This window comes from Protopterus annectens, chromosome 5.part0 (genome assembly GCF_019279795.1).
Source record: "Protopterus annectens isolate FY-2018-M chromosome 5.part0, PAN1.0, whole genome shotgun sequence".
Lineage (NCBI taxonomy): Eukaryota > Metazoa > Chordata > Ceratodontiformes > Protopteridae > Protopterus > Protopterus annectens.
In genome coordinates this window covers 49,276,340-49,294,149 of record NC_056735.1, presented here as the reverse complement: position 1 = coordinate 49,294,149, position 17,810 = coordinate 49,276,340, and the positions used below count along the sequence as shown (strand labels likewise).

At 36.0% G+C, this 17,810-nt stretch overlaps 1 protein-coding gene across 1 annotated transcript in view; it reads right to left on the bottom strand.

The window, feature by feature from the left end:
* The window catches only part of PDZK1 (PDZ domain containing 1), a 550,816-nt gene that overhangs the window by 157,861 nt on the left and 375,145 nt on the right, over window positions 1-17,810 (bottom strand). Inside the window, exon 5 of the mRNA XM_044072128.1 lies at window positions 15,948-16,143. Coding sequence (XP_043928063.1) covers window positions 15,948-16,143 — 196 coding nt within the window. The remainder of the gene's footprint in view (window positions 1-15,947; window positions 16,144-17,810) is intronic.

The window sequence follows — 17,810 nt, the reverse complement described above, 5'->3', positions numbered from 1 at the left end:
CTCTTTCTGGATTTCCACACTCCTCTGCTTTATACAATTTTTTATACATTTTTAAAAATATTTTTTATACTTCTGTAGGATCTCTGGTTATTTTTTCTTGTCATATGTTTCCAAAGTTTGGTTACAACCCTTTCTACTTTTTGTTGTCTAAGTCATTGTGCTAAAATATTTTATGCACTGGAATTATTATCAAAAATAGTTGCTTAACAGCAACCTTTCTAAACTGATGCATATTATCCAAATACTTTATTATTTTCCCTTTTTCCCTTTACCACTCTGCTGTTTCCCTCTTCCTGTTCTGAGATTGTCTTTATTATGCAGTACTTTAACATTTGTTAACTGTTTTAAACCATTCCTTCTTATATGTTTTTCTTTATTTGTACATTGTTTTTAAACTCAGATTTATTTTTAGCCCTTCTGAAAAAATTATCTTCCCTAATAATGCACAAATCATTTCCACTGCCTATTTCTTAAATTCCTGTCTTTTTAACAGGTAATAAGGAAAGCACTAGTGTCTTGTTTTTTTCTTCATTACCTTGCATATTTATCTTAGGTTTTAAGGAAGATTGATATGAAATAGTTATTGGATGTGTGTCAAAGCCTTCAATTAAATAAGCATTTGTTGAGAGTTTTTTTTTAACACTGTTCATCATCAGTAAAGTCAAAGAGACGTAAAATTATACCGAGGCAAGAGGATTTATTTTCCAGAATAATATTGACAGCTATTTGTGATTATAAAGAATACACAACTTACATGACAGTCTACAAAGATTAACTTATATGAAACAAAGCACTGGCCAACTTAAGTGGCACCTTCTGGAATATTCTTCCCAATCATAATTCACACATTCTAAGCTGACAGAAAAATAATGCAGTCATCATCTACTGCCATCTTAGATAGCTACATTTTGGAATTCTCCCATAACTCTGAGCAGATTATCATGATCTAAACTGTAATTTTCTTTTACACAAACAACTCTGTATTCATTACAGAACTTGTAATAAAAATAAGAACAAAATACAATGGCAGACCATGCACGTTTTAAAGCTTCTTCTAGGCAAGCAATGTTTCATATTATTTCTTTGTGTATAAGAAAACACAGATGTGTTTTCTTATCTAAACTTGCAACATACAGCTGCAGCACAGTGTCTCACAGAACACAAGTGCATTATTTGGTCTAGCTTATTTAGACTAATATCTGAAATAATTCTACTAGAGGAAATCTATTCTGGCATTTCTAGTTTTATTATTTCATCCTGTTAACAACGTTTTCTTGTATACATTCTGAGTTCTCGAATTCATACCATTGAATTCACATTTGCCATAAAAATTACTCACATATACTTTTTGAAACATCTACCCTCTCTTGTTATATTTCTCATTTATGTCCCCCGATACACCCTCACTATTGTAAACCAGGTTGAATCCCTCACCCACAAAAAATATTCCCAGCTGAAAGCAGATTATTTTCTTCCAAATTCTCTTAAGCTACAAAATAGTAATTTTAGGAAGAATATAAATATATGTCAGAGTAATCCTTGTCCCTCACCAGTAACCCCTTATTGCCACAAATCTGCTATTATTGTCCTTTTTCCTCTTCTATCATTTTTGGAGCTCCCCTAGCAATCAGTACTATCTGCATATATTTTCATTCTGTATTTTATCTTTAAGATTAAACCTATTTAGTCTAGTGAAAGCTTCTCATTCTCTATCCCTTTGATTTTTCCCATGGTTTCACACATGCTAATTATTATTTCATCATCATAGGAGCTGCTGGAGCCGAAGGATAATTAATTTAATAACCTGAGTGACCTTATGATGCCAGCATAGACACAATGATTTAAAATATGATTTATTTCTTTTTTTTCTTTCTTTCATTCATGTCTTTCTTTCTTTATTTATTTATTTCTTGAAACTGTTAACATATCTGTAAGCTATAATTAGGCTTTGTGAAATGTGCAATAGGAAATGCACTGTAAATCTACATTATAAGATATAGCATCAGGGACAGGAGAATTGTATTTGTGATTATTTTATGTAGTGCAAAAATAAAATAAGCTTGAAAAGTGTAACTCTATTTTGCAGTAATTGTCTGATAAAATTCATTTTCCCTAGAAGAGTTGATTGCCTGCATGTAAGTAACAGGGTAAGTCACACACTGGAGCAATTAATATCACACTTTCTGAAACATTATATGCTCTGGAGCAGGAATTATTAAATTGAAAAACCTTCTCTACTCCCTTGAATCTGTTTGTTCCACCCCACTATACCACTTAGCTGTTTTCCATTTTGCCATAAATGGTCAACTTTTTCTAATTGCTATCTGCTACCTTCTCACCAGGAACTCTCCTCTTACCACCAGCCCTGATCTCTCTGTGAATATTTTTATTTCCACCTCTGTCTGATCCTTTGCCCATCATCTGTACTAACTAGCTAACATTTACTCCATTATCTCCAAACTCGCTGCCTTCTTTTTCTTTTATCACCCAGCTATCTTTATTCTCCTATGTGTTGCTGTGAATGAATAAAAATCAATTTTACCACCTAGTTTTTTTCTTTTTGAACTTACGACACGACACTATATTTTTTACTTACTAATTGTTTCTGACATCACCCTCTTTCAGACTCAGGTTACACACCCACTTCCAACCACAGCCAATCACTAAACTACAGTCAACAATAATTACTTAATCGCATATTCCACTACCTCAAAATTTTAGACTAATTAGTCCCACCCCTCATCTAATTATACACACCCTCTGTAACTCCTCCCCAAAACTACCTCCAAAACATTAGATGTAAACTCAAATTCAAAACACTCATTAGTTTACTTATAACTACCTACTTTTCTATCCCATACCACAATCTCCATATTACAGTTATCCACTCTCTCACCAATCCATCCAGCACACAGTACAATGCCCCATTGTGTAATATTATCATATCTCCACAACTGTTTAATAACTCAATTACTGAATTCTTTTCATTCAAACTTTAACACTCTAAAGCTATTTCAAGTCCAACCCAAAAATATATTTGACTACTAATCAAACTTCATACCTATTCCCAGTCAATATAAATCACATCAAATTATGCGGTGACATACACCCCAACCCAGGCCCCCAATCCCAAACACAGACACTTAACCACACAACCAGACCATCCTCTTCAAATACTGACAATCTGTGACACTCTGCTCTATTATTATTATTAAACTTGAACCCGAGAAGCCTACCAAACAAAATTCATGAATTCCATGCAACCCTTTCCCATTATTTCCCAGATATATCAATCCTAACAGACACTTGGCTAAAACCACGCTTTCTAGATAATGAAATCCTTACCCAAGGTTGTAATATCTATAGACAAGAAAGAACCCTCAAAAGTGGTGGTGGCATTGCAATATTATGCAAGGGCAATCTCAAACTAGAAAGACTTGACCACAATCCCTCTGACGTATCTAATTTAGAAATACTCATCTCCTGCCTGCATATTAATCCTAATAAACACATCATTATATTAGCCATTTACATCCCACCAAGCAACAAACCAGCCATTATTGAGGACTTTCTTTCCTGGTCTGCATTGACTTTCAGTCAGGAAACTATAACAATCTGGGATTTAAACATAGATTGGGCTACATGCTCCTCTGAAAAGCCCTCAAACATTATATACCTTCATGGTTTTAGTCAGCTAATACAAACTCCTACTAGATATGACAAGCATAGCAAAAAACAATCAATCCTAGTCTGGACCCTAGCTAATACAAACTCTCTCCATTACCAGGCAGGCTGTCTAGAAGACAGCATAAGTGACCACCTGCTCACCCTCCTACTAAAGCACTGCACATACCCTCCACAAATGTATCCACAACAAAAGAAAATTCTCCTCCGAGTCCTTCAAAAGTCTCTTACACCAATGTGACTGCTCCCCACTAAACCACCTCCACCTCCACCTAGACCTATTCACTATACTTAACAATCTAGCACACCTCAGAAATATACATGTAAAATCTAAACCCACCCTATGGCTCACTAATGAAACAAAAATGATCCTCAAACAAAGAGACAAATCATGGCACCAATACCAAGGGTCCAAAAACCAAACATCCCTTCACACCTACTGCCAATTATGAAATCAAGCCAAAAAACAAATAAGCATGATTGAAAAACAATACTATACAGCAATGCAAGAAAATCACCAAAATAACCTTTAGAAATTCTGGGGAACCATCAACCAGTTGCTAAAACCCAGCCATTCCACTACCCTAGCTCCATCCACAACCAACTCTACTGATAGTGTAGCCTCACAATTTAAAACACACTTTGTTAACTCTGTTCTGTCCCTTATTAAGAATAGCATCAAAACCCCTTTATCTGTCTGCACAGATCTGGAAACTAACCTCAATTCCTTTTCTATCAATTTGATAAAAACTTCTACAATAAAAAAAAACACCTAGCCAAACTAAAACCATCCTCTCTGACTAACACCCAAATGAATTTCTCAGATTAGCTGCAGACATAATCTCCTACCCCATATCAATACTAGTCAATCAGACTACAACAGAAAACTACATCCCTAAACACTGGAAAGTCTCTCACATAATCCCCCCTATACAAAGGCGGCATCTCTACCAATTTCACTAATTACAGACCAATTACTATTCTCTCACCCATAGCAAAAATACAGGAAAAATGCATACATTCACAACTACTTCACCATCTTCTAAAAAATAATCTCTCATCGACATCTCAACATGGTTTTTAACCAAAACATAGTGCAACAACAGCTCTAGTTAGTTTCACTAATTCAGTCAACTAGCAAAGAAAAAGTGACCTACTTACCTTGTTTGTCTTTCTTGACATGTTAAAAGCCTTTGCTACAGTTTCACATGAAAACCTTATAAAATTTCCCTAAACCTCACCAAAGCTACCCTTACCTGGTTTGCCAGCTATCTAACTGACCATCAGCAGGCAGTTAAGTGGCAAAATGAACATTCAACCTTATTTAGTGTCTCCATAGGGGTACCTCGAGGTTCAATCCTTGGTCCACTCCTTTTCACCATTTTTACACACAAATGCTGTACTGCCATTCAACATCCTACCATAATCCAATATGCCAATGATTCTTCCCTCATATAATCAGATCTCTCCCTTCCTGAAAGCCAGAAGAAAAACAACAAGATGACTAAGGTCTTCACAGAAGCTCCTACTGAAAGTAACTAAATTAAACAATAGCCATGTTGACTCCCTATACTCCAACAAAATATCACAATCTTGGAATACCATGCCTCAGAATATACTCAACACTACCAACTTATCCAAATTCAAACTATTGCTTAGACAATACCTAAACAATACCTGGCTTTGCTCCTATACTAAGGCAGGCTAAACGTTCTCCCTTACATCTCAGTCAAATGTTTCTCAGCCACATTACCTCCTTCATCCTATCCCCACTAGTACTACCACCTCTTGTCTGTACAGATCATAACTGCTCTATATTACAACTCCCTTACCTTGTAAAAATAATCTACTATTTTTATCATTGTTTATTTATGTAATTAACCTCAAAAATGTCATTATAAACCTGTACCACTGTAAAAATTAAGTTATTCTATAACAATTGTGTTTAGTAATCTTTACCACTGTAAAAAATGTTAATATTTTCTTCAGAATGCTGTGTAGCTTTTTTCCCATGCCTCCACTGAAAATGGGCCAGCAACCCAGTCTGTCTTCTCCTGTAAGGAAATGTAAAGTAAATAAATAAATATCCACTATAAGCTCGGCTTAACAATCTGTATATGGAAAACAACACTTTGAATGAATATATTTCTGCCTTATTAACGTTTGAACTTATTTACTCAATAGGGAAAAGGGTTTAACCGTATGCATTAATTAATTGCATGTATAAATATATTTCTGCTCAACGAGCTCTGAAACTTATGTATGATTTCATGCATGTTCTGAACATATGGAGCAATAGCCTTTATATGTCTTTGTACATTGTTGTTGTTATTTGTGTAGCTTCTCTCCCCGAGCCTCCTCTAAAAATGGATTTCTGCCCAGTCGGACTTTCCCGATAAACAAATATAAAATAAAATGAATAAATAAATAAAGTTGACAGGTATGGGACATTACAACAATACATTAAATCCTATTACACTGTCTCTTTTGTGTGAGAAAAAAACTGATGTAATTACCTTAATCTTCTGTGAGGAAAAGATAATAAACTAACTGTGTATTTTGGGATGAGACCAGCGCAGAAATTCAGTTTTGCTGAAAGACCTTGGGTAGACCACATCTATGTAAGTTGTTGTTTCCATCTACCTGTATAATATTCTAATCACTTATACCATTTAGATTCAGTACACTTTAATCTAGACTCACGGAGTTCAGCAAGTATGAGATTTTTCATTTTAAGTGTACTGTCTGTGCGACTGATTATTGGTTTCTAGATATTGTGCAAATGCGTTTACCTCTGTATGTTTAAATTACATCAGCACTATCTAACCTCTATTTTCTAAGTAAAAAGTGTATTTCTTCACTTTTAAGATCTAGCGGCTGGTGTTTATTTATGTTTTATCTGTTATCTGAGGAGAATGCATTTAACAGTAGAAGTTGTTAAGCTGCTGCGTTTGCCTTCAGCACCACATCAGCATATCACCAGTGGGGTAGTTTTATAATTGTAATTTGGCTCTCTATCACGGGTGGCACAGTAGTTGGTGAGTCTCTATAATTATCTAGAGTAATCTAGAGTGGTGCGTGTACTACTTTGCAGGGAAGAAAGCTGTGAAGAATTGGGGAACTTTACCAGCCTTCCTAGGGAATTTTATTTGTGTGTGTGTGTGTGTGTGTGTGTGTGTGTGTGTGTGTGTGTGTGTGTGTGTGTGTGTGTGTGCATGTGTATAAGTGTCTATGTAAAGACAGGTAGTGGTGAAAAAGGGACCTGTTGTGCTATACAAAATGCCAATGTCAGAACATGGATTTTGGAAGCCCATAACCAGGGAAACAGTGCATGTTCCTTATTTACTCTTGAGGCCAGTATGTATTTTGTGAATTTTTTAGAGTTCCAGGTTTCTATGCATGTTTTTTTTCTTTAAGCTGTTGTGGCTAGTGGCATGACTTGAGAGACCATCTCTTTGGCAGCCATCAGATCTATTTGAGACAGAGTAGCAGATCTAAAAACCATATCCCCTGTCGCTCACATAGGTGGAGGTTACATAGCTTGGTAGTGGTGGGATTTAAACTGTATTTGTCTGGCAACCAAGTTCCTTCCACCCATGGCAACTCCATCCTGATCAGAGTGACCTAATGCCCCCCACAAGACAAAATGTCACTGGTACAGAGAATTTCAATGCTGAGTCAAAGTCAGTTTTAAACTAACAGACGGGATATAGTCATCCTTGAGCCCATCTATAGGGTTCTATTATTTCATGCTAAACCATGGGAAAAAAGTTTGGTTGGTTATCAGATTCCTCTAATTGGCACTTTTAGCATTTTGTAAGTGCAACTTGGATGAATAAGAGTCATTTGAAGGCTACCATTATAAAAGAGTTTTCAGTTCTTTAAACATTTGATGGGGTAATATTGATGGTGTGGTGGTAGCATGTTCCATGTGTGATATGAGATAGACAACATTAACAGTGAAACTACCAACACTTTTGAGTATGTCATTGAGACAAATGCATATCACAGATTTCTCCTATTCGCCATCCATCCAGTTATATGGGGACTTCTCAGCAAAAGCTCATGAACTTTGTCATTGACAGTCTTGGCTCCTGATTTTGCTTGAGTGATCTAATGCTTATGTCATTAATGAGTTTATAACATACCATGAGACTTCTCCAACTCAGGGAGACTTGGGATTCATTCAGGTGGTTGTGCAACTTTGATTCAAGAACATACATTAGACTTGGTGTTCCTTCTGTGGTTAGTCACCAGTAAACTGGTGGTGAAACTCATCTCATGATTTGAAGACTGGTTGGGCCATTTGTTCCTCTAGCTCATACCTTAGCTACCAATCAATGTTGATCTAGTGTGGTTAGACATTTAAAGTGATACCTTTACTGACTCACCCTATAGTGATTGCAATCTAGAGGCATCTGGTAACTATTTCTAACAGAGATGCTGCTGTAGCCGTGGATGTAGCCACTCCAGAAGGCATATGCCTGATGCCTTTTGTGAACAAGGAGTGCTGGTTTGAGAAAAACCTCTGTGAGTTATGGAGGTTACGACACTGGATGAAACACACAAGGAGGAGATCACACCGGAAAGAGGAAAAAATTTCACTGAATACACACACACACACTACCTGCTATACTTTTAATTATATGTCTAAACCAATATGCTTATGTAAATATCTAATGCAATCATATGCTATCTGCTATATTTTATAACTGTATGTCTAAACCACAAAGCTTATGAAAATATCTTATGTATAATATGTTGGCAATTGTTCTGGAGCTTTTCTCCCGGGACTCCACTGAAAACAGACAGCTCTCTGTCCAGTCGGACCTCCCCAGTAAACAAATGTAAAATAAATAAAATAAATAAATAAATGTTATATGCCAGTCAGATATCTCTCATATGAATAGGAAATTATTGTCTGTTGAGGTCTCTGCTGTATTGAATCATGCAGACATTTGTTTCCATATTGTAAACAAAGTATGTACCACAGCCTATCTTACTGTTTGGAGAATTTAATTTTATTGCATCTATTTATGTGTTTGTTAACCAAGTAGGTGGTCTGGTACAGCTTCCTTTTCAGCCACTTGCAAAGCCATTACATAAAGACATTACATAAAGACAGTGTAATGAATAGCCCACAGACATCACAAGCTGAAGAAATGTGTGTTAAGTACATTTCACATACTAAGTGATGACAGTATATTGAATTTCACATTATAAAGTGTTTACTGAGTGAAAAAGTCAAGCAGTAAGACTTAAGTAAGAAGCAATAAAGCAAGGTATTGCTGGTATGATGACAAGCCAAGCAGTAGAAGGCTGAGAATTTATAGTGAGGACAGCAGGTAATCCATTAAAGGAGTCACTAAAGTAGGCAAAGCTTTACAAAAGAAAGTGGTTTAGCAGAGGAAATTACAGGCATGAAGTGTTTTACAGAACAAATACAAGGTTTTATTCTTTGAACAACATTTTATATGGACTAAGTTCATGGCTGGAGCATGATTATATTAGACTGTGTCTCTAAAATGTGTGCATTTATTCTGTTGCTGTAGATCTTCTTGACAAGTAGGATTAATGATGAATACTTTTATTTATTTTAGTACTTAAGTGCCTTAACCTAGACACAACTGTAAACCTTACAGTAGTAAATATGTTACAATTAAATGTGCATGGCAACTGCTATACAATAAGAAAAAGAAATTAGAAGATATTGTGAAAATTAAAAACTTTATATCTATCTGGATTCAATTATAATGTTTTAAAGAACTGGAATTTAAGGAACCATTGAATAGAGGGCTTTGAAATTTTAACTTTCTCAAGGTTCAAAAATCATGCACAGTTCTTTGCAAATCAGGCTATTCTAATCAGGAACTCTCTCCTTCTGTATCTCAGATCATGTTCAGTGAATCTTCCATTTGTATTGATGTGATTTGCTCTGACTTGTGCTGGTCAAAGATTATTGAAACGTAGTAATGGATGTGATTATTTCCACAAATTCATCTTATTGTGGATTATAGCTTGGTCCTACCAGCATGGCCAACTGTTGTTTGGAGTTCCTGGATGAAGTTAGTTTCTAGATTGTTCATGATTCACTAAAAATGGGAAGATTCCATGATGTCTAAAAAAGGTATTAGTACCCCTTTCACACTCAAGAAACTGCCTCTAGAACCATGTAGTCTGTAAAATTTTAGCCCTCTATCAAAACGTTCCTTTTTTAGGAAAGATTATGGAGAAAGAATTTTATGCTTTGTTGTATTCCTGTTTGAAAACTCATGGCTGTCATGATCCACACTTGTCTAGGTTTAGATGAAGGTGCAACACCAAAACTGCTCCTGTAAGAGTAAAGCTTTAGAGTGATATCTTTTTTTGCTCTCTCCAGCTGAACATTCGCTGCTCCCATATCCTCTCCTTCTTCTATGTCCACGAGGTCAATTTGACCATCTTTGCCACGCTGGATTGACTCCAACCCATGTTCAGGGTTAATTACAACATCAAGGCTTTCTGGGGCAGCAGCATACCACTGCTGAGGGTGTTTTCTTCTTAATGTCTATTTTCAGCTCCCATGTGCAGGGATGGTGTGCAATGCGATCTCAATGTATTGCCAACTCCTCCTTATGTGACTCAGTTAAAACCCCACCCTGCTATCAACAGCACTTTCTGCATTTACACGGACTATATTGGGATCAACAATGGAGGTGTGCCCAAGTCTGCACCGTCCTCCAAGGATGGGAATGCCCATCTTCCATATCTAAGCATCTAATCAAACTGGGGTGCCTGGGACATATGGTGGGGTTTAACTCCATGCCACTGGTGAGGCTAATCTATGTGTGTTTCAGGACTCTGTTTGGTCCTACTGTTTTTCACAGTATGTGTGTATGTATGTGCATATGTTTTCACTAAGGAAGGTCTTGTAAAGTAAAGGTTTTTTATTGCTGTGCAGAAGATGTACAGTTTATATATATATATATCTATTCTTCACGACTAGACATCTCACTTTACCAACTCAGGAAGAGAGACCTAAAGGGGCTCATGACCTATTACCCAACAACAGGACTTCCAAGTCCCAGACTAGGATCTGGAACCAGTATTCTAAATCCCTCTCTGCTGTAGAAAGAAATGTCTTGGAAAAAAGGTATGGCTTTTATTCCACATGACCAGAGTAAGGTGGTAAACACCACCATTGACTTATAGCTGTATGTGCAGAAGCTGAATTTGCAAGTATTTTTTCATGATAAAGTGAAAACACCATCAGAAATAACCAGAACAAGATGAAATGAAAAAAAGTTATTTTTTTACCCTATGAATAATCTGACATTAAGTGCTTGGAAGTAAATGTGAGGCAGATCTCAGAAGAACCCTCAGCAGACCTTGCTGCAAGAAGTTTGACAATATGAGCAAAGATGAATTTAAAACCCTCAGAGACATGAGCTCAACTAAATCACATCAGCTGATGAAAGCTGGCAAAGGAGGGGTATATTTGTTACTGACACTGACAAATATATTCAAATGATTGAAGGAACGCTTATTATCTTTATCATAAAGTCAGCAATGAGTCTGTTACTTCTGCATATAAGAACATACATGACACCCTGACAGATCTTATCAACAAAAGACTTCATGATTTCCTAGCAGTAGAACATCTTAAGCTACCTAGATTTTTTGGAATTCCTAAACCTCACAAGAATCTTCAGGACCCCCCCATACAGGCCATTGGTAGTGGGGAAGGTGGCATCACTGAACCAGCAATGCTTTTTATTGAATAACATATTAAAGCCTTGGATAGTGGGGCTAACTCCTTTGTGTTGGAGTTCCCGTCTCTGGTGATTCAATTTTGATGACTATTGATGTAGAGGTACTCTACTATGTGCTGCCCCATGTGTACTGTATAGAGGCTGTAAGAGATTCCATGATGACAGAAACCTTAGCCCTCCCAGGTGAGATTACTCTAATTTCTAACTAACTGCATTTGGCTGTGAGCAACACCTTGTTTGGATTTAGTGGCAGTATTTACAAACAGAAATGTGGAATTGCAATGAGAGCAGCTATGGCCCCTAGCCTAGCTAATACAGCCTTTGCTAAGTGGGAGAGTGAAACAGTCTATAACTCAGACTCGCGGTGCTTCATCAAAGTGTTACCTGATTTTTTCTGATGATATTTTATTGTACTGGAATGAACAGTGGAAGCTCTTAGGAATTTCTTTTGCCACATTGCACAATCAACTGACTTTTTGAAATTCATTACTCATGATGATTATCATAAGGTTAGTTTTCTTGATCTCACTGTTTATTATTTCACAACCCCTTGGGTAAATGGTTCTATATTAGAACACCAAAGTCTTAAAACTTGGAATGTTCTAATATCGACCCCTATTCAGCAAATGTTTAAAATATCAAACATGCAGAACAGCAAATTTTTTCCCAGGGAATAAATTTGCTGTTCCGAAACACATACACACAACACAAGCACAGCAAAAAAACAGCAATCCACACACATACACTTAAAGTCCTACATCTAACCCTACACTAATCTGTGCATACATTACTATCTATTCACTTACCTTAACCCAAACCCTGACCCTAAGGTCCGTCACTATCACACACTCACCTCACCCACGCCCTAACCCTAACTCACCCACCCCGCCCTAACCCTAATGTCTGTCACAATCGCACACTTACTTGAACCCAAACCGTAACTTTCCACCACAGTGCTGAAAATAGTGAAGCAACAGAAACGGCCAACCAAATTCTTTCTCTAGGAAAAAATTTGGTGTTCTGCAACTTTGCTATTTTCAGCATTCGCTGAATAGGGATTGATATTAGAATATTCGAAGTTTCAAGACTTCAGTGTTCTAATATAGACCCGGGTAAACCTACTGCTTCATGCCAGTAGCATGCACCCACAAATTATTAAGCATAATGTAATAAACTCACAGGTATGGGGTTTGCTCATGTGTCAAGAGAAACAACAAATTTTTCTAAAGAAAAAATGAGGTTTACAACCAATGCCTCACACAGACACAATTTATTGTAGACTTAGCACTTCTGCCCTATACACATACAACAGGGCTTCATCAGAGTGATGAGTTGCACTCATCCCCCAATTAAAATACCTAACAACAACCAATCATGGCAGTCAGATTACCATAACATACAAAAGCATGAGTAAGATGTGAAAACATTTTAAAGACACAAAAACACCATCTAAAATACGGTCGGTAAAAATTATTTGAATAAGAAAAGTTACCTGAAAATATAAATGTACTATGTATTGTTAATTTATTAAATATAATAAATATCAATTTTTAGTGTAAATTAAAGAACATTAGCTTTTCTCTTCAATACGCTCACTATCGATAAAGAATCATTTATCCCTGGACTAGAGGGGGCATTGAGCCTCAACTGCCAGGCCAATTCTTTAAACTTTAAAAGAGTTTCAAAATCACCCATTGCATCCACTGCTATCACTCTATCAATGACAAAAAACATAAACTTTTTAAAACTTAGGTAAACAGCACAATGCCTTTTTAGGGTGTTGTTAGACATTGGTTCACATTTTTTATCTTTAAAGTTGAAAAATCTTAGTATTTTGCTTGACTTTGTATCAGCAATGAAAAAACTAGTGCCAGTAACTGCCGTGTGAATTCTATGTGAAGAATATGACATGAATCAAACACCCATTCCATATAAGGGTCTATGTTTCTCCATGCACTGGTGTTGTTACATCCTGACTACAGATGTGCTCTGTATCAAGAGATAGGATACAGTCTGTATTTGCCTATATTAAGTCCAGAATTCTGCTGCAAGAGTTCAGACAGGATAATTCAGGTTCTGTCACATACTGTTATATGATCTGAGATAACTGCTAGTATGCTCTATGTTCATATTTCTCCTTTTGACTTTTTCATGCTGTACAAAGTCTGAACCCCTTTAGTTAAAGGGTCTACTGGTTCCCTATGCTGTGACAAGGGCTTTTATATTTTCCCAGAACTACACTGGAGACCCCTGCTAGGTGCTGCTTTGCATATATTGCTGCAGTTCTATGGAATCTAATAGTTTCCCTTATTCATTGAGTGACCCTGAAACCTTCAGGAAGACCCTTAGGTATCATCTATTTGGAAGACTTTTTAAACCAAAGCAGTAATCCTAGCATGTCTTCTACTGATATTTTTTATCTCATTAATGTCTTGCTTTCATGGATGCTATAAATGTATTTTCCTTAGGAAATAATAACTACAACAAAATACATGAGAAATATGACATTCAGAAATGCAACTTCTAAGAATAAGAATATAAATACCAGCCAGTTACTAAACTGGTACACACTCCACTGAAATCTGCACCTAGAAAAATAAAAATCATAACTGTGACTGTCTTATCCTCTGTATTTGTTGCTAAAACTGTGGAACTTTATCTCAACAAGCATCAGGAATATCTCACCCCATCTACAATTTAAAATCTCATTGAAAACATAGATATCAACAAAAAGGGTTGCGTACTTTTAACAACACCACTGACTTGACCATTTCTTATTCAAAACTTCATCCCACCAACAGCGTGAAGTATCAGTGAAAACACATCTATCAATAAAACAATCCTGCCCTTTTACCTATCCCATTATTAGGTCTCATCCTTAAGTGAAAGGAGTGATGATTGTGGTGAAAGAAAAAATATTAGTTAGAAAATAAATAATTAAGTAGTAACTATAATAGTAACACTTTATTAAACAAGGCTAACTTTCAAGAAGGCTTTGTATCCTTCCTTGTCCAACTTCCCCACCCCATTTAAATACACACTAAATGACTTAAATAATACTATAATGACCCTGAAAATCCTCCCCTCCTATTTTAACCTCCTATTTAAAAACACAGCAATCATTAAAAAATCAAAAAAAATCAAAAAAAATATATATAATATATATATAATATGTATGTTGATTGTGCATGCATTATATTGCTATCAATTTAAGAATACATTAAAAGTTGTGTTGTATTAATATTACTAACATTTTAGTTACTACTACTTGATTATTTTATTTTCACCATTTGGATTTTAATCATCACTGCAGAAGTTCCTTGGTGGTTTTTCGTTTTTTTTTCTGTTTTTGCAGTTTTGTTTTTTTTTTTCTCATCCTTAAGAAGTCAGACCAAGCTTATATCATAAAATAACCTCAGAATTTATTCTCCTGGTTATAGGCGTCAACTAAATTTAAAACTATTGAGATACAATATGCATATGACTTGAGTGTGTTTGTGTACAAAAACAAAAATGTAACTACATACAAACACTGTAAAATAACTGTTGAATGTTCTACAGATGTGAGTGAACTTATATCTTGCATGTACAATATTGTGTATGTCACAATGTGATCGCATGTTAAATGATATATATATCAGTGTTATATTGTACTATTAACTTGTTCTACTGTCTGTGCAAATGTATGTAGTATGAAACTTTTCTCTCCAGGTCTCCACTGAAACCAGGCTTTGCGTAGTCAGACTTTCCTATAATCAAAGGAAATTAATTATTTAATTAATTAATTACATTTTTAGATTAGTTAAAAGATGGCAAAGAAATGGTCTATAAATACTCAAGAGTATTTATTCCTCTTCATTTCATTCATTTTGTTTTATAGTAATTCATTTAATTTTGTTTTATAGTAATTATTGTACATATGTACAGCTGTTCCTGTTTTATTGTGCCCTCGGAGCACTTAGACTTCATATATTTAGTAGTCCCACCTTTTCAATTACCAACAAGCTGTAGATGAATTGGTAATACTCCAAGTTGTCTGCAGGTATGCATGCATTCTGCATGTGTGTAAATGAATGAATGAAATCTAGCTGTGTAAGTCAGGACAACAAAGTAAGGATACAACAAACAAAATTTATGTTGTATAGCAGTGTGTGGACCAGGTGTATACATAACTAAATATATGCGAGCACATGCTACAGATGTCATGCTTAATAACATGGATGTGAGCACATGCTACAGATGTCATGCTTAATAACATGGATTTGAGCACATGCTACAGATATCATGCTTAATAACATGGATGTGAGCATATGCTACAGATGTCATGCTTAATAACATGGATGTGAGCACATGCTACAGATGTCATGCTTAATAACATGGATGTGAGCACATGCTACAGATGTCATGCTTAATAACATGGAGGACTGAGCCTACACCAGGATTCCTCTCTCTGGCAAAAATGTGTAATGTCTGCAGAAATCATTACTTTGCTAGAAATTTCCAAGTACAAACCTTTTCGTCCTCGTTCCAAGCGCAGGAAGAAGCCATATCCATCGGATCCTTTACTGAGCTCCACTTCCCGTGGCTGAAATGGTAGGTGCTTCACACTGGCCATTTCACCTCTAATTCTGATCTTCTTGTTGGCATAAAACTGGACAACTTCCCCATCTGCTACCAGCAGAAACAGCCTGTCCCCTGATTCCTTTATCTGCAGAGTGGTTGAAGAAGGAAAAAAAAATCACCATTATCTGAATGGCCTACTTTTCAGTTTGTTTCTCTTTTTCCCACAAATATTGGTGGGTTCTATAAAGGAGCTTACAGCTGTTCTATGGCAATGTCCTTTTCAGTTCTCAGAACAAATCTCTCAGCATCTTTGACATGGACTAGTATTTTGCTCAGCATGTCTTTTCAGCTCTATGATGGAAACTATAAACCAGCATATATATTTTTTATCCACTGATCTTTCCTATGAAAAGTTTCTGGACTAGTAGTATCCCATAGTCTATTACAGTCCCCCATAAATCCCTCTGATGACCTACATCTATTCACTTCAACACTGCTCACCAGTCATCTTAACTGAAACTGACTCATGTCTCCCCTGCTGTGGTGTGGGAATTGCAATGCTACAGAAAATCATTTACCCTCTACAGTGAAGCAGTCAGAATCCATATGCTAAGTATAAGATGTACAGACAATCTGAAAATAGACTAAAAAGACAGTAATACATATTGTGAACAAACATTTACTTGATAGGATATGAAAGACAGAATAGGGTTTAGCACACTGAGTGTGGTCTTGCAATGCTAATGTGGAAAATAACTAATTTTACATCTACTTTTGACATATTTTATGATCCAAAATAATAGTTTTGCATGTCAGCAGTGCTATGTATACAAGGTGTGCATATAAAATTGCATGCTACATAAAATAAGTTTGGATTGCTTCATCTAAAGTATGCTACTTATTCTTAAACTATTCTAAATACAATGTATAGCATTTCTGTTGCCTGTTAAGTTGGCCAGGATGCAGAGAAACTCAGTCATTTCTGCATTTGAAGACTAGTAACTAAGGAAATGTTTATAAAATGAGCAGAGATATACTGAACAAGGTAGATCCAAGCTCTCAGTTCTGCAATATTCAATCAGTAAACAAAAGTCACAAAAAACACATCACATTTTAACTTCTAAACTCAGCTCTAAAAACATGGATTTGAAAATCTAGTTAATTGGGCATTATTTTTAAAAGAGACAAACCAGTCTGATTATGAGGCCTGGTGTCAAATGCCTTCCCCAAAGAGAGACACATTACAAGAACCCACCTTTACTATTAGCCTTCATGTCATGGTTTTAACACTAATATTTCAACAAATTGTATTTATTGACTACTACTTTTTATAACAACAAATACAAGTCTTTGTTATATAATATAGGATGTAACTCCTGCATTCATTACAGCTTTAGTAGTGAAGCTGTTACTAAGCACAATGTCCTACGCATTGTGTAGCACATTGTGTAGGACATTGTGTAGCACATTGTGTAGCGCATTGTGTAGCACATTGTATAGGACATTGTGTAGCACATTGTGTAGGACATTGTGTAGGACATTGTGTAGCACATTGTGTAACACATTGTGTAGGACATTGTGTAGCACATTGTGTAGGACATTGTGTAGAACATTGTGTAGCACATTGTGTTACTGAACACAATGTCTTACACATTGTGTAGCACATTGTGTAAGACATTGTGTAGGATATTGTGCTACTGAACACAATGTCCTACACTGAATCCATTTTGTCAGATCCCAGCACCAATTAAACAGTTTTGTTCCTTTACAAGGGTGTCCATCGTGCCTATCAACTATCCAGACTTTTGTAGA